Source organism: Lithobates pipiens, unplaced genomic scaffold (assembly GCF_037356315.1).
Source record: "Lithobates pipiens isolate NorthernLeopardFrog02 unplaced genomic scaffold, aLitPip1_a1.2 Scaffold_8, whole genome shotgun sequence".
NCBI lineage: Eukaryota > Metazoa > Chordata > Amphibia > Anura > Ranidae > Lithobates > Lithobates pipiens.
Window position 1 is genome coordinate 167,314,672 of NW_027507903.1, and position 22,799 is coordinate 167,337,470.

The 22,799-nt window shown below is 40.7% G+C and overlaps 1 protein-coding gene across 2 annotated transcripts in view; it reads left to right on the forward strand.

Moving 5' to 3' along the window:
• HGF (hepatocyte growth factor) overlaps positions 1-22,799 on the forward strand; it is a 174,941-nt gene that overhangs the window by 126,146 nt on the left and 25,996 nt on the right. For both annotated transcript variants that reach the window (XM_077473463.1, XM_077473464.1), the window contains exons 9-11: positions 706-833; positions 12,025-12,127; positions 13,930-14,063. In XM_077473463.1, coding sequence (XP_077329589.1) covers positions 706-833; positions 12,025-12,127; positions 13,930-14,063 — 365 coding nt within the window. The remainder of the gene's footprint in view (positions 1-705; positions 834-12,024; positions 12,128-13,929; positions 14,064-22,799) is intronic.

The following is a 22,799-nucleotide window of genomic DNA, read 5'->3' on the forward strand; positions in this document are numbered from 1 at the left end:
CTTTTTTATTGTCTTTTATACTTTTTAAAATAAATTGCTATACCTAGATGGAGACGCCCTCTTGTGTTTGTTTCTTTATATGTGCATTAGGATATCAAGACCTAATCTGAAAGGAGCTGCATCCACTTTACCTGGAGTTCCCTACCACTCTCTTGGACTTCTCATGTGCCCCGTTTAATGATGGTTGGGTTCCAGTCAGCGCTATAGCTTATTTTTTTCTTTAGCTTCTAACTTCAGCTTGTTCAATTAAGCTTTGACAATAACATCTAGAAGCTGATTGCTTACTATGCACAGCTGCATCAGTTTCAATGTGCACCAGTTTTGGTAAATCTCCCCCTATTTGTCTATCATGGAATCCAGCTTTAAAATTAACCTCTCACATAAAAAAACATGTTTTACATATACTTTTGAATTACTGTGAAGCTTCTTCTGTGTGTCCAGGGAGTCTCCAACCTTTATGCGCAGAGCATTAAATTCCCGACTTGAGCTCTGTGTTACAATTATTATATGTTACCTGAAATCCCAAAATTCAATGTGGAATCCTCCTCGTTGCTTCTAAAGTCAAATTTACCATTTCAAACCTTTATCAAGACCTTTATCTTTATTGATACCCTGTTTTAACCAAATGTTAATATTAAAATAATACATGTTTAATTATACAAACATTTTAAATATAATAGTGTATTTGCCTTTCATTTTTTTCAGGGACCTAAGGGAAAATTATTGTAGAAATCCTGATGGGTCTGAGTCTCTGTGGTGTTTCACTACAGATCCCAAAATTAGAATTGGTCACTGCTCTCAGATACCAAAATGTGATACTTCCACTCATCAAGGTAACATATTTCATTATGGATTGTTAACATGTTTTACTTATATGTATGGTTCATGTTGGTGTATATCACCATCTTATGTATGATAGTCTTGTACCCTGCATAATGTAAACATAAGCATGTGTGGCCAAATATGAATTTCAGTTTGTTGGGGCTTAAGTCTATCAGGTGTATCTTCAACTGTGCGAATGCTGAATAAATATATCCTAACAAGTATAAATTGCATGCCTCTAGAGCTACCTACACATTAAGAACAACCAGCAGTCTACAGTCTGTCCACTATACCTAAATTCCAGGCCATTCTGATCTGGCAAAGGTTTCACACTTTCTAGTGGTGTCTAAATGGGCTTTTTCCATCCTCCTATGCATTCTATTTGGTGTATCTATATGATGTGCTGCCTAACTGACTAATAGAACAAGACATGAGGCAGGAAGGGATGGATAAGCTACAATACTAACAGAAAGTGTCAAACCTTTGCCTGATCAGAATGGCCCCGCATTTGTGCCTAGAATTAGTAGGACAGCAAGTTGTCTCAGATATGTGCAAGCACATAGATACTTTACATCTATCAGCAGCATTTTCTTTTTTAAGTGACTATGTCACGTTAAGTGAAAGCAGCCACTCCTTAAACAAGTAAGTTAAAAAATATTCAAGCAGCCAGAATGATATAGAGAGTAAATCATTTTCATACTGGAAGTAGATTAAGGTAAAAATAAAGTGGCTTTTGACTAACTAAACATGTGAGATAAAATGGCATTGAATTCTTGGTAACAGTAACTGATATATATATATATATACATACACATTAAAGAGATTTTAGAAGGATGAAACAAGCAGAAAAACACCCTTTGGTAAAGATCGCAATGACTAATCCTAGCTGGAGGCCTAAAAGTGATTAGTGTGAGAGGGGTCATGGTATAAGTGGCAAGCAGGAGTTATTTATGTGGCTATGACGAGTCTGTCTATGTAAAGGCATTTACAATGTAAACATACAATGCAGAGAAGTAATATAAATGAACCCTATCTACAGATCTGCAGGTACAATGAGCTGTGTGACAATAATGAACATCATGTACAGATACTGTATATACTGAAAGTGAAAGATATTTTTAAAGGTGGTGTTAAAAATATAAGGTAGACTCTCCACCCACAGCTAGCTGGTGAAAATAATTATTTCTATCTCAAATCATAAAACTCCAGATGCTATTTTATATTTTTAAACCAATTAGGCTTGGGTATTTTGGGTATACAGTATGTTTTTGCAGCTGAACTGTTTATTAACAAGTTTGGAAGAATTTGTAATGTAATGTTTGTGTTTGCCTATGTTTATTAATGGGTTTGCTGGGATTTGTGTTTGCACAAAATTAATAAATCCTATTTCTATGCTGCTCTGAACTGCATTTTGGAGTTGCTTGCAGGTTTTTGAATTCATGATGATAGTGAATCATTCCTGAGTTAACATGGAAATCGAGATTAAACACAAATACCATAGTTAAAATAAAAACTTTTACTGTTTTACATACCAAAATGATTTACTTTTACCATGTGCCATACAACCCTGATAATCAGAAAAGTCACTCTGCTGCTTCCTGGTTTAGTATTACTACTTCTTGGGTTAGCCCAGTGGACAGATGTGGTTAAAGAATAATACCAAGTACGTAATTTTTTTACATAGTGTAACTATGTATACCAAACTTGTGGGATCCTAAAGTTAGAAATCATTGTAGTAGATACCACTACTCAAATGATCTCCACTAGCTTACTGACTGAATGACTGTCTTGCTACATCTGAACATGAGAGGTTAGCTACTTAGCATGGGGACCGTTTCATTTAGGGAATGCTTTACATTTTCTCAATGAATGCAAAGTGGTCTCTGATTGGATAAGGTATCATTCATTTAATCAGAGAAGGCTTTCCATTCATTGAGAAAATGCAAAGTATTCTCTGAATTGCCCCCATGCTGATTGGGTGACCTTCTGTGTTTAGAATGCATCAGGGAAGCCACTTGGCAAAGGACCCAAAAAGTGGAGCTCACTGGAGGAGTAGTGTCTACTACAGTGGTTCCCAGTTTCTAGAGAGATCCCACATACAGGTGCATCTCATAAAATTAGAATATCATCAAACAGTTAATATATTTCAGTAATTTAATTCAAAAAGTGAAACTCATATATTTTATATAGATGCATTACACACAGTGATATATTTTAATCATTTCTTTCTTTTCATTTTGAAGATTATGGCTTACAGCTAGTGAAAGCCCAACATTCAGTATATCAGAAAATTTGGATATTACATAATACCAATAAAAAAAAGATTTTTAATACAGAAATGTTGGCTTACTGAAAAGCATGTCTATGTACAGTATAGTATGCACTCAATACTTGGTCGGGCCACTTTTTGCATGAATTACTTCATCAATGTGGCGTGGCATGGAGACAAACAGCCTGTGGCACTGCTGAGGTGTTATGGAAGGCCAGGTTTCTTTGATAGCAGCCTTCAGCTCATCTGCATTGTTGGGTCTGGTGTCTTTCATCTTCCTCTTGACAAAACCCCACAGATTCTCTATGGGGTTTAGATCAGGCGAGTTTGCTGGCCAATCAAGCACAGTGATACAAAGATCATTAAACCAGTTATTGGTACTTTTGGTAGTGTGGGCAGGTGCCAAATCCTACTTGAAAATGAAATCAGCATCTCCATAAAGCTGATCAGCAGAGGGAAGCATGAAGTGATCTAGAATTTCCTGGTAGAGGGTTATGCTGACTTTGGACTTGATAAACCACAGTGGACCAACACCAAATTCTGCATTTAATTTGGAAATAAAGGTCTCCTAGTCTGGAGGAAGAGTGGAGAGGCACAGAATCCAAGCTGCGTGAGGTCCAGTGTGAAGTTTCCACAGTCGGTGATGATTTGGGGAGCCATGCCATCATCTGGTGTTGGTAAACTGTGTTTTATCAAGTCCAAAGTCAGTGCAGCCCTCTACCAGGAAATTCTAGAGCACTCCATGCTTCCCTCTGCTGACCAGCTTTATGGAGATGCTGAATTTCACTTTTTGAATTTAAACCTGGCCTTCCATAACACCTCAGCAGTGCCACAGGCCGTTCGTCTCCATGCCATGCCACATTGATGAAGTCATTCATGCAAAAAGAGGCCCAACCAAGTATTGAGTGCATACTATACTGTACATGGACATACTTTTCAGTAAGCCATTAAAAATCATTTTTTTATTAGTATTATATATAATTCAAATTTTCTGAGATATTGAATTTTGGGTTTTCACTAGCTGTAAACCATAATCATCAAAATGAAAAGAAAGAAATTATTACAATATGTCACTCTGTGTGTAATGTATCTATATAAAATATATGAGTTTCACTTTTTGAACTGAATTACTGAAATACATTTACTTTTTGATGATATTCTAATGTTATGGGATGCACCTGTATATGGTATATGCATAGTTACATTTATCCAAGCTGGACCAGGTAAAAAATGCCATACCTGGAATTCTTCTTTAATTGACCAATGATTAGGCTGGAGTTGGTGAGGTGACATAGGAAGCTACACAAGAAAATAACTGTGTACTCTGCAGTGTAGCACAAATAAAAACACAACACAACAGAATAATAAATCCTGTGTTAGGTAAAATAATAAACACATATGTATTTCAACTGTACATTTAGCAGTTTTTCTAGATTTCGACTTTAACTTTACTAACTACCCTACTGCGAGGAGACATGTTTGCTGTGTGCTGAATGTCTAAGCTTTTGTTACTGGTGGCACAGTGGCTAGTATATCTAGCTATTTGAAAGCGAATCGCTGGGGGCATACAGTGGGGAACTTTTGGTATGTGCGTGTGTATTGTAGATCGTTCGTTTTTATAAGATTAATTTCAAGGACATATGTGGTTTCCTGGCTGGCATGATGATCCAATGCCTTCAGGACTTTTAAAGTCACTGGCACTAAACGAGTACGTGGTTTGGAAGGTCTGGCTTTACTCTGACACTACTGATCTGCATTATAATATTCTGTCAGTGTCTAATTGTACTGAAACCAGGGACAGCCAGGTAACTAACTTTATAAGAAGGAGGAAAGCAGTAGAAGCCACTGTATTCATCTCATTCTAGGTTTCTTTAACATTTTTTGATCCTGTATTGAATGCAGGTTAATGTTTTTAATCTTGAGTATGTCATTATCAATTGGTTGCATGTAGTCAGGTCTTATAACTTAAAATTGTAATACAAAGGTCTATTATGACCTTAGGGGCATAAATTAAGTCACATTATGCTTTCTTTGTTTTACACTTTATCAGCCACAGGTATATAACACCTAATCTTTAGTTTAAAGGTCAAGTTCACAGTTCTTTGAGAACATGTTACATATTGCACCCATATTTAGGCTGTAAAATATAACATGCTTCTAGGCACCCACCTCCTGCCACCAGCACTCTCTGCTCTGTGCTAGCGGGCAGGGGATCTTCTCTCACACCTACTGTCACAATTTGAAAACAATGTGGCCATGTATGGCTCTGCCAACATGACCACATTTTTGAGTCAGTTTTCTGTAAATGAATTTGACTCTTTGCCTCTGGGGCCAACGGGCTGTAGTTCTCAATGAGCAGCAAGGGCACTGGTGAGCATCCTCACAATTCATTGATACTTCATGCCAATCAGTAACTGCCTGCTCGTATTGGGCAGACTGCTTACTGAGTGCCTTCAGGATCCACACATTCCACCCGTGATCTGCTGATCGTGGCCACAATGCTTTAAAGGCTGCAATGTAAAATAATAAAAAATGCACATTTTTTACCTGCAAAAAAGATGTGCATTCATTACTGTTTACTTTTTTTTTTTTTTTAAAGTGGACATATCCTTTAGTTTAGTACTCCAAAATATTTGGTAGGTTCTTAGAGACAGGTGGCAGGCAATGTGGCAAGTGACATTCCTCATCTGTTGGCAGGTGACGCGGCAAGTGACACACTCAGGGCTCCCATCAATTATGCATTATGGTTAGCTGAACTATTTAATTTATATAACAATGTAATATAAGAAATAATGCACTTTAATCATTCTGACACCATACCAACCATGGTGCCGTGATAATTAAAGCGCAAACACCAGAACACCAGCTATTGCCCCGATTAACTGCCCATGAAAAATCACTTACTCCCGGGCCCTGGCATAATTTCCTTCCATGCAGATGGTCCCCGGTGCCAAAAAGGTTGGGGACCACTGTTCTAGAGGTGTTGGTCATGTGGCAGAAGAAGTTTGTATGGCAACATATAGTATACAATAAATGGCAGGAGCACACTTACAACCCGTTTCTTCCTGTGCATTTGTGTGATCACCATAGGCATGCGCAGGGGTGTATCAGTTGTGCCTGGGCACGACCTAATCATCAAGCTTGCCAACTGTGCACTGTCTGTAAAAAGCCAGAGGCTACAGTTACTCTGCATCTCTGCTGCCTCCTTACTCAAAGGAGTGACCCTGTACCTGCCCCCTTCCCCAGCGTGCCCTATTTGACTTTACAGCAGGAGGTGCTGGCAGCTGGAACGAGCAGAAGTGGGAGGGGTAAACACAACCTGCAGTGTAGAATGGTCTTCAGCCTACCCGGAGAAGCTGAGCTGGTCTAAGCATAATGTACTCAGTACACATACAGACACATGCATGTATGTGTGCTTGAAATTTGGGGTGCACACCCTAATGCAATAAGCTGTGCACACCTATGGTGATCAAAGGTTATTGTCTACTTAGATTTGCACTGCTCTGATACACTGTACATGTGGAGTAAAGGAACTGGAATTTGTGTCTATGGTAAGTGGGAATACTAATTTGCATATATGCTTTATAGTAAAAAAGTAATGACCCCTAAACATACTGCCAGGGCTTTTTTTTTCAGAGAATAGGTGCAGGAACTCCTCCCTTCTGGGTTACTCCTCGTCTCAGCCCCCCTACCCACCTCTGAGCACCATCCCTTGGTTTCATCCACTACCCACCTCCCAATACCACCCCTTTTAGAAAATACAGAACCAAGTATAATTTAGTGGCGTTGAATATTTTGTATGGTATTTATTAATGATAACTAGAAAAGCAGTAAAGAAGAACCCCTGCAGCAAGCAACAATAGACCCCCCAGCAACAATAGATCCCCCACACAATGATAGACTCCCCCAGCAACAATGAATCCAAACCCAGCAACAAAAGAACCTCACAGCAACAATAGATCCAATCCCAGCAACAATAGACTCCACACAACAATAGATCCCAACCCAGCAGCAATAGATCTCCCACACAGCGAAATAGACCACCCAACAACAAAATATCCACCCCAGTAACATTAGACCCCCCCCCCAGCAGTACTAACAGATCTCCCAGCAGCCAACATCAAACAAATCCTCCATCAGCCAGCAAAAATATACCTCTCCCTCAACAGTAGAGCCCTACCAGAAACATAATATCCCCCATCAACTAAAAATCCCCCACCAGCAACAATAAATCCTCACACATAATCAGATCCCCCCAGTGACAATAGCTCCCCCAGTAGCCAGCATCAATAGACCCTTCCGCACACCCCACACCCCTTGCAATCACATATCTTCAGTGCTGGAGGTGCCGGAACTGCATTGCCCTGCGTTCCCACTGAAAAAAGCCCTTCATACTGCACATACTAATAGTTGAGATAACTCAGGTTTTACTGACATACAACTTAGTGTGTTACTTACTGCCATCAGTACAGGGAATCAGTTCAGGGCACAGTAACATTTCTTTATATAAACTTTGGAGAGCAAGCAGATATAAATAATAGCTTAGTTGTGCAATTTGACCATTGTACTATCCACATATTCTAGAAATTAGTGACCACGCTCAGAAGCATGTCAATGTGAATCTGAAACGCAAGATAAATGAGTGTGTTGTTTGGGTTAACAAAAGTGTTTTTCAAGTGAATGTGAGGATTTCTTTGTTGAGAGACAAGTGTCAACATGGAAACATAACTCGGTTTAGTAGAATGAAAAGACAGAAGAGGTGAAGAAATATTGATCAATGGGACAAGAGTTCAGAATTAATGAGCAGAGAGGGTAAAGTATCAGCAACTGAGAGAAGGATGGACAACACTCATCTAAACATGCACCAAAGAGTTTTTAATGGTCAATAGGAAGGTTGATGAAAGCAGAGGTGAGACTATAGCCATCCTCCCTGTGATCTTTTGGGATGGAATCATCAGTGTGTATTTGCTCATTCACTTCAATTATTATCAATGACTTAAGAGCCTGCAGGAAAGAGCCGTAATGTCATCACAACACTTCTTTTTACCCACACTGTAGTTATTTATCTAATGGCACAACATCAGTTAGGAATACTAAGGGTGATTCAGTTTAGCTTTTGCAACACAGTTTTGGTAGTATTGTTGTGTTAGGGAGTTTAGCACTGATTTCACGTAACCTGTACAACACACTCAGAGAAAATCTGAGAATGTGCTGCCGATTTGAAAAAAAAAGTCCTCTTTTGTGACATATTTCAAATATATTGCTATGGCTATGCCAGATTCATTAAGAAATATCATCAGTTAAGGAAACTGTTGTTAAATAATTTGTGGAAATTGTTGTTGTAATAATTTTTGGCTATTCTGGCACATCATTGTGACAAATTCATATCATTTTTTTTTCTGATTAATGCCCATGTTTCTGAGAGATACATGAATATGTCACATTCGCCAACACTTCTAAAGAGTGCCTCAGCTACTTTATGAATTCCAGAAATTGTCTTCTGTATTCACTAACCTGTATTTACTGTGTATATGTTTACTGTATTCACATGCTGGTAAAAATTTATATTGAACTGTGTGCCATATGGTTATCACAAGAAGGGTGTCAGCCCTTTAACCCTTGTGTTGCCAGAGCTGTTTTAGTATTTATTTTTTTTGCACACATGTTAACATGCACATTTTAAAAAGATTAGTTAAACCCCAAACATTATTGATTTTCTGAAAGTAGAGATCCTAGAAATTAACCACTTAAGCCCCGGACCAGTTTGCAGCCAAAGGACCAAGCTCTTTTTTGCGATTCGGCACTGCGTCGCTTTAACTGACAATTGTGCAGTCATGTGACCTGGCTCCCAAACAAAATTGGTGTCCCTTTTTTCCCACAAATAGAGTTTTCTTTTGGTGGTATTTGATCACCTCTGTGGTTTTTATTTTTTGCGCTATAAACAAAAATAGAGCGACAATTTTGAAAAAAATTCAATATTTTTAACTTTTTGCTATAATAAATATCCCCCAAAAAATATATATAAAAAAATTTTTTTTCCTCAGTTTAGGCCGATACGTATTCTTCTACATATTTTTGGTAAAAAAAATCGCAATTAGCGATTATTGATTGGTTTGCGCAAAAATTATAGCGTTTACAAAATAGGGGATAGTTTTATAGCATTTTTATACAATTTTTTTACTGGTAATGGTGGCGATCAGCGATTTTTATTGTGACTGCAACAATACGGTGGACACATCGGACATTTTTGACACATTTTTGGGACCATTGTCATTTATACAGCAATCAGTGCTATTTAAATGCATGATTCCTGTGTAAATGACACTGGCAGTGAAGAAGTTAACCACTAGGGGGCGAGGAGGGGTTATGTGTGACGTTATGTGTTTTTTTTTATTGTAGGGGGGCATGACCTGGCATGTGACGTCACTGATCGTGACAGCCACAGTAGGAAGCATGGGGAGAGATTTGTTTACACAGACTTCTCCTCGTTCTTCAGCTCTGTGACCCGCTTGTGGGACACCAGCGGCGATCAGGTCTGCGGGTCCCGTGGCCACGGCACAGAGCTTAGGACCAAGTTGCGAGCGCGCCGCTGGCGGCGCGCTCGCGACCCACAGCTGGGCACTTAAAGAGCCACGTACAGGTATGTGATTCTGCCCAGCCGTGCCATTCTGCCAACGTATATGTGCAGGAGGCGGTCCTTAAGCGGTTAAAATGGGAATAAGTGCAATTCTTTATGTCAAATGATATTAGAGCAATGGTTTATCAAACCCCTATTTTCTTGGAAAAAAAAATTCTTTAGTGAACTTAAATGCAATATGGTTTCCAATTTTTTGGTAAATATAAAATATGAGGTGGTTTTTAGTAAACATATACCAAACACATCAAAGCTTAAAATTGTGTACATTCATGAAACAACACCAAGCTTCAATACCCAACATTTCCTTAGGCAAAACATAAAAAACTTTTTTAGGCTGAGAAACTGAGATCCGTTTAGAGTTAACCATACATGATGACCCTAGAATTATAATTCTCACTCCAGCATGTGAGCAGTCCCGGTTTTCATACATAGGCACATCTAACGCTCAAGTTTAGGATAATATGGGCATGTCCATGGAGGCAGGGTGCTTTTTTGTGATTATGGGTTACCATAATTTTTCACTTCATTGCTATCACACAGGGGGCTGACAAGCCCCCAATATGATAGCATCTTGTTGGTGTTAGGTCCTCTTTATGGAGATATTAGGGATATTAGGAGATATTAGGGATCTCTTAGACCCATAATATCACCATTGCATGCCACTGCATACATCATGCTTGATTAGTTACCTCCCTGGCCACAGCAGCTGGGGAATAACAGCTCTGAATCTCGGAACTGATGAATACATGTCAGTTTAAGGTTAAAACTCCCTCAAGAAGGATCAAAAAACAAATCTTCTCTGAGTACCCTCTGCTCTGCCTGCTGACACCTGCCATGGCCATCTCAGGCCTGCTGATGGGACAGTTAAGCCCAGGATACATGGGGAGGATGCGCCATGTTCCACTGGTTATAAAAGTAATTGGGTGGCTTCACAGAGTGCTGATTTTACTCTCACTGTCCAGTCACAGTCTGTGAGAGGACTAAGACCTGTAAGTGCCTGGCAAGGCTGCATAAATCCCAGGAGTGGATTGACAGAAATATAACCTGTCACAGATCAGCAGCAAAGCTGAACTATGTCTTGCGGTTTTTCTACCTTTGCTGCACAGGTCTGGGGGGACATTGCTTGATCCCACCTTCTGAAAGATATGGCAACTACACATACAGTCCGCAGCTAGTGGGGCTGATTCACTAAAGGCAAACAGACTCTGCAAGAGCAGTTGCTTTAAAGCTTAGTAAATGAGTAGAAGCTCTGATGATTTTCATTATCCAATCATGTGCAAGCAATAATGCTGTTTGTTTTTATTTTCCTTACACATGATTGGGTATTCGTTGCAAAGTGAAGCTTTACCTCATTTACTAAGCTCTGGAGCAACTGCACTTTGCAAAGTGCACAGTCTATTTGCCTTCAGTAAATCAACCCCAGTGTGTCAAGCAACCTCCCCATTGAGCTCTGTTCAGACCAACACCTGTTTTCTGAGCAATAGATTCATTCCTAGCCCAAGGCCCCAGTCCACGTTAGTTCCCATGCTTCTGAATTCCTTCCTGTTTCTCTGGTTACTGACGTTGGCTTGTATTTTGACTATGCTTGTTCTCTACCCAGCCTGACCTTTGGTCTGTTCCCCTTTTGTCAAATTGCCTGTTGACTTCATACTCTGTTCTGGTTTTTCTCTGGTCAGCTGCCACCTGCACAGGTATGTCCCAGGGTGCAACCTGGTATACACACTCCAAATGTGCAGAAAACACAGAGGATTTACTATGAATTTTGGCCATGGTCCAAATGATTTTCAAGATAGAAAAGTTCCCATATTATTTTAATCGGTGCACTTAGTTGTTTGCCTGGAAAGCAGTTTTAGTACTAATTGTTACCAACTTACTAGACAGATAGATAGATTAAAACTGTTATGTGTTTCTATATTTTCTAGCATACATTGATGTAACGGCTAAGAAGTTTGCTAAAAATATTGTTGCACTCTACCCACTTATTAAAAGAATAAAAGAAAAAAGATCAATGCTGAAAAAATATATACATATAATGCAGCTGGGTTTCTTTTAATGAAAAAAAAAAAGTTTTAATCCACTTGTATATTTATTCAGCTTTTTGGTCTTTTTTTTCCTAATCGTAATCGTGTTTGGTTTAAGTTGTAAACCTTTTCTTCTCTTCTATTATGTAAAGCAAAAAACAACTGGAGCAGCTGCTGCTCACATTCTCTGTTGTTTGCCTTTGGATGGCTTGTTTTGTCAGCCTGCTTTCTTCTGGTTTTCCTTCCTATAATATAAATTTATTTGGCATTTTCAGAGTGTTACTATGGCAATGGTATCACCTATAGAGGCACAATATCTAGAACACGATCCAGACTGCAGTGTACCATGTGGGAGAAGAATATGGGCGATGTACGAAGGTATGTGCAGTGATCGTATTACTAAAACAACACTATTATATTAATGTTTTCTGGAAGCCACAAATTACCTGCAGTACCTAATGCTATAATTTGGTTTGGCCACCCATCCATTTAGATATAGCGTCAAGTACTGTTTTATTATGCATCCAGGTTGATTTACTAGAATAGCGTACGTTCACTTTACAATGTGAATTTTCATTTGGCATGAGCGTTATCACTTAGTTTAGCGAATGTGTTGAAAATTCACTTTGCAAAGAATATACAATCACATGCAAAGACAACAAAAATAAATAAAATAAAGTTGCCTTCATGCTTGCAAATGATGGTATGATTGAAGCCAGGAGAGCTTCATTTCATTTAATAAACTAAGTAGGTATTCAGTTTCCTAAGTAAACAGCCTTTACTCCTTTTGTAAATCAATCCCATAGGGTTTAAACCCTTTCTTCGAGAATTGCCATGGACGTATCCTCATAGAAAAAGTAATTCAAATGTTGAGATAGGTAATCTTTCGGGCTTCAATATAGATTTATGTCAGATCGTGTAATTTGTATTAAAATGTCACAATATTTTTTGCACATATAACTTGTGTTATAAAGGCACCATACTAAAAAATAAAAAAAAAATTACACCCAAAAATTTGTATTCACAAAGACTTAACTCATGCCTTAAAGCAGAACTTCACTAAAAAGGGGAAGTTCCGCTTGTTCGCATCCTCCCCCCTCCACTGCCACATTTGGCACTTTTTGGGGGTAGGGGGAGAGCGGGTATCTGTCAAAACCAGGTACTTGCTCCCACTTCTGGTCAGCAATCTGAGGCTGAAGTCTTCTAGGACAAATCACAGGTCCCAGAAGACTGCAAGACCATTCACAAAGCACAGCATGGCTCACACATCTGCAGTAGAAAACTGACTGTGAAGCTGAAAGGCTTCACTATAGGTTTCCCTTACTTAAGATGCCAATGCCAGTGCCTGCAACCAAAACTGATTGAAGAATCAGCTTGGGCGAGGACATCGCTGGATCCCTGGACAGGGACAGTGTTCTTAAATTAAAAGTATGCATCTTCAGTGTGACGGGATTCACTTTGGGTGGGGGGGCTCATGGAACCCAGCTTACCTTAGAGAGCTCTGTAGGCCCATTTCCCAGCCTCCCCGAGCCCTCTTATGTGTAAGTCATCTTGTGTCTATTAGGGGTACAGGGTGACCTAGAACCTCAGTTGGGTCTGTCCTAACCAGACTTACCGTACAACCACACCGGACTTTTAGTTTTAGCCCTGTTATTCAGGGTTCTCTATTTGTGGTTTGTGTTGAAAGAATGAAATGGGTGAACTAAGGGATCTTGGATCGTGCTGGTACTGGGCGAGGGAAGCTTATACGGTGGACATACTCCTCTTGAGTACGGGGGTCCATCACACCTAGTCTTTGTAGCTGCTGACTTTTAATTTTTTGGGGGGAGCCTGGATCTCCTCTTTAACTTACCCCTAAAATAAACCCTTACCACAACCTAACCCATAAACCTAACTTGTAACCTCAAACCCCTACAATTAGCCCTTAACTCAACCACTAACACTCATGCTAAGCCTAAGGTGAAATTTAAAAAAAGCATGGCAACAAATGTATGATATAGCTTACAATACTATTGGTACTGTGCAGAAAAGATGCCTTCACTTAAAAAATGTAATGTGATCGACGGTTTAGTACCTACGTACCTATGTACCTATGTACTATGTAAAAATCATGCTGAATCACTTGTACAATAAAATGACTAGTACATTAAAAAATAATGATTTAAGTCTTTTTATTATAGACATACATTCAAGGAGCCAGATATATCCATGCTCGAAAAAAATTACTGTCGCAATCCAGACAACGATGCCCATGGACCGTGGTGCTATACGGATAATCCCCTAATACCCTGGGACTATTGTCATATTTCTAGATGTAAGCTTTTATTCATTCTTTTGTTCCTAACAATCCATTGGCTATGGGAAAACAATTGTTTTAGAGATGAAAAGTTTCAGAGAAGCATAAACAGGCAAAAGATGCCTTAAAGAAAAAGTATGGCTAAAACTATTTTGGCCCTACTTCTCCTATGGATTACAGGAGTGCACTTTGTTCTGTACTCCTGTGACCCATTTTCAGCTGACAGTGGGCTAAAGTCCGCTGTTTGCTAATGTCACTCAGCCAGTCCAGGCTCTTTACGGTCAGGATCCACCCAGATGCCTGCACTGGCAGCTGGCACATCCTCTTAGCGAGCCTCTGGGAAACTGAGCCAGCTGCTCCTGGCCCTCCACAGTCATGTGCTTCATTGAGATCTCTGCAGACTGAATACTGAGAACTGAGCAATCAGTGGTCTTTGATCTTTGATTGCTTAGTTATTGGTGTAAACCTGGCAGGGGGCAGCTAGTAATGACCTATCAATTTGGGTGGCTTTAGCCATAAATACAGTATGAATTCATAAGGGAAATACAACAAAATTTATTTTTTTACAGCAAAACATTTCTATAAATGTAATACTCAAGCTGAACATACGGAATGAATGGAACAATATAATACAAAGTGAGGTGGAACTGCCGCTCTCTTAGTTGGCTGTGGAAGATAGTTTCACTTGGCACAATAAGCTCTAAACTCTGAATAAAAAGCTTTCCGAACACTTAGTAGAAGTAGACTGGTATGTTTCACAGAATGTGGAATAAAACATTAAAGCAAAGGAGGTAGGAGCGTTTAAAAAGCTTATGAAATTAATTCCAGATAAAGGGTGTTGTTATGTGAAAGAACACTGTGTAAGCATCCCATTGTTTCCACATAAAGCAAAAAAGCATTTTGCTGTATTTACAGATGATGTGCCAACACTTTACAACAGGAAAAATATATATGAGCAGCACAGTAGTGTAGTGGTTAGCACTTTCACCTAGCAGAAAAAGGGTCGTTGGTTTAAATTTCGACCACAACACCATCTGCCTGGAGTTTGCATGTTCTCCCTGTGCCTGTGTGGGTTTCCTCCAGGTACACCAGTTTTCTCCCATACTCTAAAAGACATGCTGATAGGTTAATGGGATCCTGTCTAAATTGGCCCTAGTATGTATGGATGTGTGTTAGGGACCTTAGGTTGTAAGATCCTTGAGGGCAGGGACTGATGTGAATGTTCAATGTATATGTAAAGTGCTGTGTAAATTGACAGTGCTATATAAGTACCTAAAATAAATAAATATGAGCATGTATATGAAAACACTGAATAATTTAAAGATAAGTAAACAATAAAGTTTTTGAAGCCCACAGTCATTATTTAGCCTGGTCTAACACAAGGTAGTGAATACATTCTGGTTGTGAGGGATCTCGGCTGAACGGGGTCATATTAGGAGATTGTTTTATTATCAGTCAAGTTCCTTTTCTATATATACAGTATGTGGCACAGCATTAATAGTAAGAGATTGTTATTGTGGTGCCTGATGGAGCATTATTGTGAGAAAATCTGGTTCCTTTGGTTACCTTTCTGGCTCATTTAGTTAGTCCAGGCTAGCTGGAATCTACTAGTTAGAATTAGAGTTAGTGAAGCTGGAATCTACTAGTTAGAATTAGAAAATAATATATGGCCTCGCAAGGAAGTATATAAGCATACAATATTACATACTGCACCATCATCCCAAGTTAATATGAAGTGAATTTTTTGGAAAATCTGGTCCCCAATCAGAAATATCAACAAAGAGAGAAAGCCAAGGGACTATTACGGTGCACATATACGGATAATAAAGACATTGAGAAAACAGTTCTATAAAAATAACAAGTCAATTTATTTGAACATAAAATCATTACATATAATCAGGGGCTGGTATAGGAGGTGAAGTATTTCAACTAGTTTCGCTTTTTCAGCTTCCTCAGGAAATACCAACATCTAAAATACATATATGGATAAAGATCACAATTAAATATACAACAACATAGTAAGGTACAATCGAAGAGGAGGGGGAACATTTGTTTGAAATTATATTCAAGGTCTTACCATCGCGCCCAGGTCCCCAAGCTAGTTCAGGTGACCGAGGGAAGTCTCCCCCGGCGGCTGGGGGAGGTATTAATCCCAGCAATAACCGAAATCTGTGTGGAGATATTTCTGTTGATACTTATTGGTTTATAATCTGGCCTCAAAACATTTAGGGGTGATAATTAGTGTGGAAAACATCTCGACCATCAAAGATAAACCAATGTGGTTGAGAGGAGGTGGATGTGCTCGTGAAATGGGAAAAGCTCGTGGTTATGGCTATACAAGGGTACAAATTAGTGTGCACAATGGGTCAAACCACATTAGTGAGGCTATCCAAGAGTGAAACGTGATATAACAGTGGAGTGTGCGTGAGTACATACCAAAAGAGAAGGAAACAACCCCATAATGATCAGTGTATAAGTGAACCAAGGTTAAACCGAAAATGTGAATTAAAAACATGAAAGAGAGGGGGGTATAGAAGAAAATGCCCCATGGATGTGAAAAGGATAAAGTATAGTGATAGAAATAATTAGTGAAATCCAGTAAAGGTAAGGGCAAGAAATCAAGATGGTTACCCGTAAAGGAATATATATTGGTATCTCAAGGGCCCGGAGGGGGTAGCGGGGGTGTCCACCCATCGATAGATAAGCAGGTCAGCCCGGCTGGATGTGGGCAGTGTACAAAATAGGAGAACATCCGCAACATCAAAGTATTCTATATTTGGAGAGTCATCTGTGTAAATATTCAAAGGGTAATCTATCAATCTATAAAACAATACTTGATGTGAGGGAGCACCATCATAGCGCTCAGTCCAAGATATACTAACTTACCGATCACGGCACCCCCAATGTTCACCGGGTGAATTCGGTATACAGGGTAGCGGAGGACACGCTATAAATACCCCCCAACCCCGCTAAATGACTCCAGCGCCAAGTCGCCGGCGCATAGCGTCACGGGGTCAGGGGCTCTACAGTACGCACGCATCGGCACCCAACGCGCACGCGCCCCTAGTCCGAGGCATCCTGCAACGGCCGCGAACAAAATTGTTACACATCAACCGTGCAGCGCTCGGCGCGGTCTGCGCATGCGCGGAAGAACCGCACGAGCGTCTGCGCTCCCGTCCCTAGGCCAATAATTCTCGGCCAGGACGCGGGCAAGGGGAGAGGGGGCCGGCGAAGCATTCAAATGCAATGCCTCACCCTCCCCCAAACCAACCCCCCAAGAGCCCCACCAGCCGCCGGGAGAGAAGCCTGGGACCCAAACCCACAAGGGGGGGAAAAAACAGGCGGGAGGGCAAGACCTATCATAATGAGCTAATTGAATATAGTGATACAGCACATATAAATAGTACAAACAATAAGTTAGTAAAGTAACAAGACACATATGGTGTCAAAAAGGTAATCATAATGAACTCATATATGGTTATCAACACAGTCCATATTCACATGAGCAGCAGTTGTTAGTTATAACCACCGTTTGAACACGATGATATATAACCAGCGGGAATATCCATTTTAAATGGCAAATTTGGATCGTTTGTAGATAGGACTTATGGTAATAGTTGATTCAATGATTCAAAAGGTGCCCTCCATTCATTTAAGATAGGAGGAAAAAATATATATCAAAAAGATATGTATACAAAAATAAATCCTAGTAGAGTCAATCAAATTACTGATCTGGTTCATAAAACCCATCCAAATTTACCAGGAATATCCATACTGAACCGCTATTTAACCGCTACAACACAGTTGAACTGGATTGTGATTCAATTCGATATATAACAGGTATAAACAAGCAATCACACAGTTATATTGGGTAGCAAAAATAAAAGAGGCCTGTTCCCCATTTGTGCCATGATGGGGAAACCAGAGTGTGCTCGGGGCTTAAAAATTTATGCGGATCAGGACGCGAAGAGGATGAGTCTAAGCTCCTCCACTCCTCGTGGACAGATACCGACACACAGCATCAGGTGTATTATCCACCTATTCATCTATGAAAATTATATATGGCCTCGCAAGGAAGTATATAAGCATACAATATTACATACTGCACCATCATCCCAAATTAATATGAAGTGAATTTTTTGGAAAATCTGGTCCCCAATCAGAAATATCAACAAAGAGAGAAAGCCAAGGGACTATTACGGTGCACATATACGGATAATAAAGACATTGAGAAAACAGTTCTATAAAAATAACAAGTCAATTTATTTGAACATTTTATTTATTTATTTATTTATATGTGCCGTATCACTATATTCAATTAGCTCATTATGATAGGTCTTGCCCTCCCGCCTGTTTTTTCCCCCCTTGTGGGTTTGGGTCCCGGGCTTCTCTCCCGGCGGCTGGTGGGGCTCTTGGGGGGTTGGTTTGGGGGAGGGTGAGGCATTGCATTTGAATGCTTCGCCGGCCCCCTCTCCCCTTGCCCGCGTCCTGACCGAGAATTATTGGCCTAGGGACGGGAGCGCAGACGCTCGTGCGGTTCTTCCGCGCATGCGCAGACCGCGCCGAGCGCTGCACAGTTGATGCGTAACAATTTTGTTCGCGGCCGTTGCAGGATGCCTCGGACTAGGGGCGCGTGCGCGTTGGGTGCCGATGCGTGCGTACTGTAGAGCCCCTGACCCCGTGACGCTATGCGTCGGCGACTTGGCGCTGGAGTCATTTAGCGGGGTTGGGGGGTATTTATAGCGTGTCCTCCGCTACCCTGTATACCGAATTCACCCGGTGAACATTGGGGGTGCCGTGATCGGTAAGTTAGTATATCTTGGACTGAGCGCTATGATGGTGCTCCCTCACATCAAGTATTGTTTTATAGACTGATAGATTACCCTTTGAATATTTACACAGATGACTCTCCAAATATAGAATACTTTGATGTTGCGGATGTTCTCCTATTTTGTACACTGCCCACATCCAGCCGGGCTGACCTGCTTATCTATCGATGGGTGGACACCCCCGCTACCCCCTCCAGGCCCTTGAGATACCAATATATATTCCTTTACGGGTAACCATCTTGATTTCTTGCCCTTACCTTTACTGGATTTCACTAATTATTTCTATCACTATACTTTATCCTTTTCACATCCATGGGGCATTTTCTTCTATACCCCCCTCTCTTTCATCTTTTTAATTCACATTTTCGGTTTAACCTTGGTTCACTTATACACTGATCATTATGGGGTTGTTTCCTTCTCTTTTGGTATGTACTCACGCACACTCCACTGTTATATCACTTTTCACTCTTGGATAGCCTCACTAATGTGGTTTGACCCATTGTGCACACTAAATTGTACCCTTGTATAGCCATAACCACGCGCTTTTCCCATTTCACGAGCACATCCACCTCCTCTCAGCCACATTGGTTTATCTTTGATGGTCGAGATGTTTTCCACACTAATTATCACCCCTAAATGTTTTGAGGCCAGATTATAAACCAATAAGTATCAACAGAAATATCTCCACACAGATTTCGGTTATTGCTGGGATTAATACCTCCCCCAGCCGCCGGGGGAGACTTCCCTCGGTCACCTGAACTAGCTTGGGGACCTGGGCGCGATGGTAAGACCTTGAATATAATTTCAAACAAATGTTCCCCCTCCTCTTCGATTGTACCTTACTATGTTGTTGTATATTTAATTGTGATCTTTATCCATATATGTATTTTAGATGTTGGTATTTCCTGAGGAAGCTGAAAAAGCGAAACTAGTTGAAATACTTCACCTCCTATACCAGCCCCTGATTATTTGTAATGATTTTATGTTCAAATAAATTGACTTGTTATTTTTATAGAACTGTTTTCTCAATGTCTTTATTATCCGTATATGTGCACCGTAATAGTCCCTTGGCTTTCTCTCTTTGTTGATATTTCTGATTGGGGACCAGATTTTCCAAAAAATTCACTTCATAGTTAGAATTAGAGTTAGTGATGTAAAACAATATAAACATTGGCTGTGTAACAATTGTGTCCAGTGTTGGCTGGTGCTCAAAACTGTGGCAAACCCTGCCACTGTGCCATCACATGCAGCCACTGTGCCATCAAACGCAGCTACTGTGCCAAACGCTGCCAGTGTGCCCATAAAATGCTGCCAGTGTGCCCATCATATGCTGCTAGTGTGCCCAACTATCCATCATATGCTGCCAGTGTGCCCATCAAATGCTGCCAGTGTACCCAACTGCCCATCATATGCTGCCAGTGTGTCTATCAAAGGCTGCCAGTGTGCTCATCAAACTTTGACAGTGTGCCCAATAAACACTGCCAGTGTGCCCCCCACCTGCTCGCCCTCTCTCCGGAACTTACTCTGTGTCTATGGGGCAGCGGGTGATGGTGAGAAGCGGGGTCCTCCATGCATCTCCTGCCTCCTGATAGGCATCCAATAGCAGCACCTGTCATTTCAGCCAGTCAGGTGACAGGTAACAGACCCGAGCACCCGATTGGCGGAGATGCGGTTCAGTGTTAGAAAAGCGAAATAGTTATTTCCTTTCCTAACACAGCTGAGTATTGCGCTCGTAGTTAACCTATTTTGCAGCCTTTGAATTGAAATTGCATTGGCATCTATCATCTTGGATAAAGTATTCATATTGAATTAAGTATTATACTTTGGCTCAGCACTTCAGCGAATGCACAAAGCGAAAATCCACAACAATATTCTGCAGAACACTAAACAGACTACAGGTGACCTGATTCTTCATCAAACTTTTTCATCTCTCATCCAGGCTTCCTCTCAATCTCACCACTCTGTATCATTCACTCCCTACTTTTCCTTCTCACAGTTGCATCCTCTTTCCTTAAATTCACTCTCCTTCACCCATCTTCTCCACCTCACAGCTTATGTATATCACCCTCACTCCTGTCTTCACATTATTACTGCACATATCAGCTCCTGCTAATTCTGAACCCATATACTAATAAAACCTGCAGGACACTGGGATGTATTCCCCCACATAAGTCACACTCCCATATCACCTCTCTCACCATTCTGCTTCTCCTAACTTCTGGAGATATGTTCCCAAATCTTGGACCGCCATCAATTACCTTAGGCCAACATACCCAGCACCCCCCATTCTTTGATAGCAGCCGCAATCTACGCAATCTCATTTCTATTCCTATTCAGCCTAGAACCAGCCTCCCCTTCTCCTGTGTCCTTTGGAATGCCCGCTCTGTTTGTAACAAACCTACCACCATTCATGACTTATTTATCACAAATTCCCTGAACCTACTTGCAATTACTGAGACATGGATTCAAGAATCTGACCTTCCTTTTACTGCTTCTCTCTCCTATGGTGGCCTCCCGTGGACTCACTCTCCCAGGCCTAGTGGAGGGAAAGGAGGTGGTGTTGGAATCCTCCTATCTCCTCAAAGCACTTTTTAGGTTGTTCATCCACCCCCCTCTCTGTCCCTCTCCTCATTTGAAGCTCACTGTATTCATCTATTTTCTCCAGTTTCATTGAGAATTGCTGTGCTCTTTCAGCCCCCTGGATTGGTATCAAACTTCCTTGATGACTTCTCTGCCTGGTTACCCTACTTTCTCTCTTCTGAAATTCCAACAATCATTCTTGGTGACTTCAACATCCCTGTTAATCTTAACACTCCCGCTACTTCTAAGCTGCTGAGCCTAACCTCCTCTTTTGACCTAAAACAGTGGACAATTGTTTCTACTCACTCTGTTGGCAACTGTCTTGACCTCATATTCTCCTACCTATGCACTCAGCACAACCTCTTCAATATTCCTTTTCCTCTCTCTGATCACCACCTTATTTGTTTCACTCTCTCCTTCTATGCCTCCTCCTTGCCTTCCACCTACCAAACTATTACCCATAGAGACCTTCGCCATCTTAACCCTTCTCATCTTTTTTCTGCTACAGATTGTCTCTACGACAAAATCTCATCGTTGTCCTGCCCCAACTTGGCCACTTCTGTCTACAACAGTTCACTGTCATCCACCTGGACACCTTCGCCCACCCCACTATGCACAGAATCAGACCCCGACCAAAACAACCCTGGCAGACAGACAATACCAGAAGCCTCAAAAAACATAGCCGTGCTCTTGGGTGTCTGTGATGTAAGACTAAGTGACAACAAGATTTCAGCCAATATAAATCTGCCCTCCAAAAATTCCATTCCTGCCTAACTTATTCACTGCCCAGGAGATTGCTAATTGCTTCAAAAATAAGATTGAGACAATTTGCCTTGAGATCTCCAGTCTACAGATATTTCCCTCACTTTACACTCCTTGTCCTCCTGCACAATAAATGCTTTCCTCTTTTAATCCAGCTACTATAGAGGAAGTCACTTAACTTTTTTCTAACGCCCTCCTAGCCTCCTGCCCCCTGGACCCTGTTCCTTCTCAAATACTATGGTCACCATCTGACTCTATCCTATACTCCTTAACTCATATCTTTAACCTCTCACTCTCTACTGGCATCTTCCCAACCCTCTAAAACATGCGCTAGTCACTCCTATACCAAAAAAGGCCTCACTACACCCCAACAATCTTAACAATCTAAGACCCATCTCTTTACTCCCTTTTGCCTCCAAACTCCTTGAACGTTTAGTCTACAACCGACTGAGCGACCACCTCATTGCGAATAACCTTCTTAATCCTCTTCAGTCTGGATTTCACCCACATCACTCCACAGAAACTGCCCAACTAAAACACACAAACGACTTACTAACAGCCAAAATCAATGTTCATTATTCCG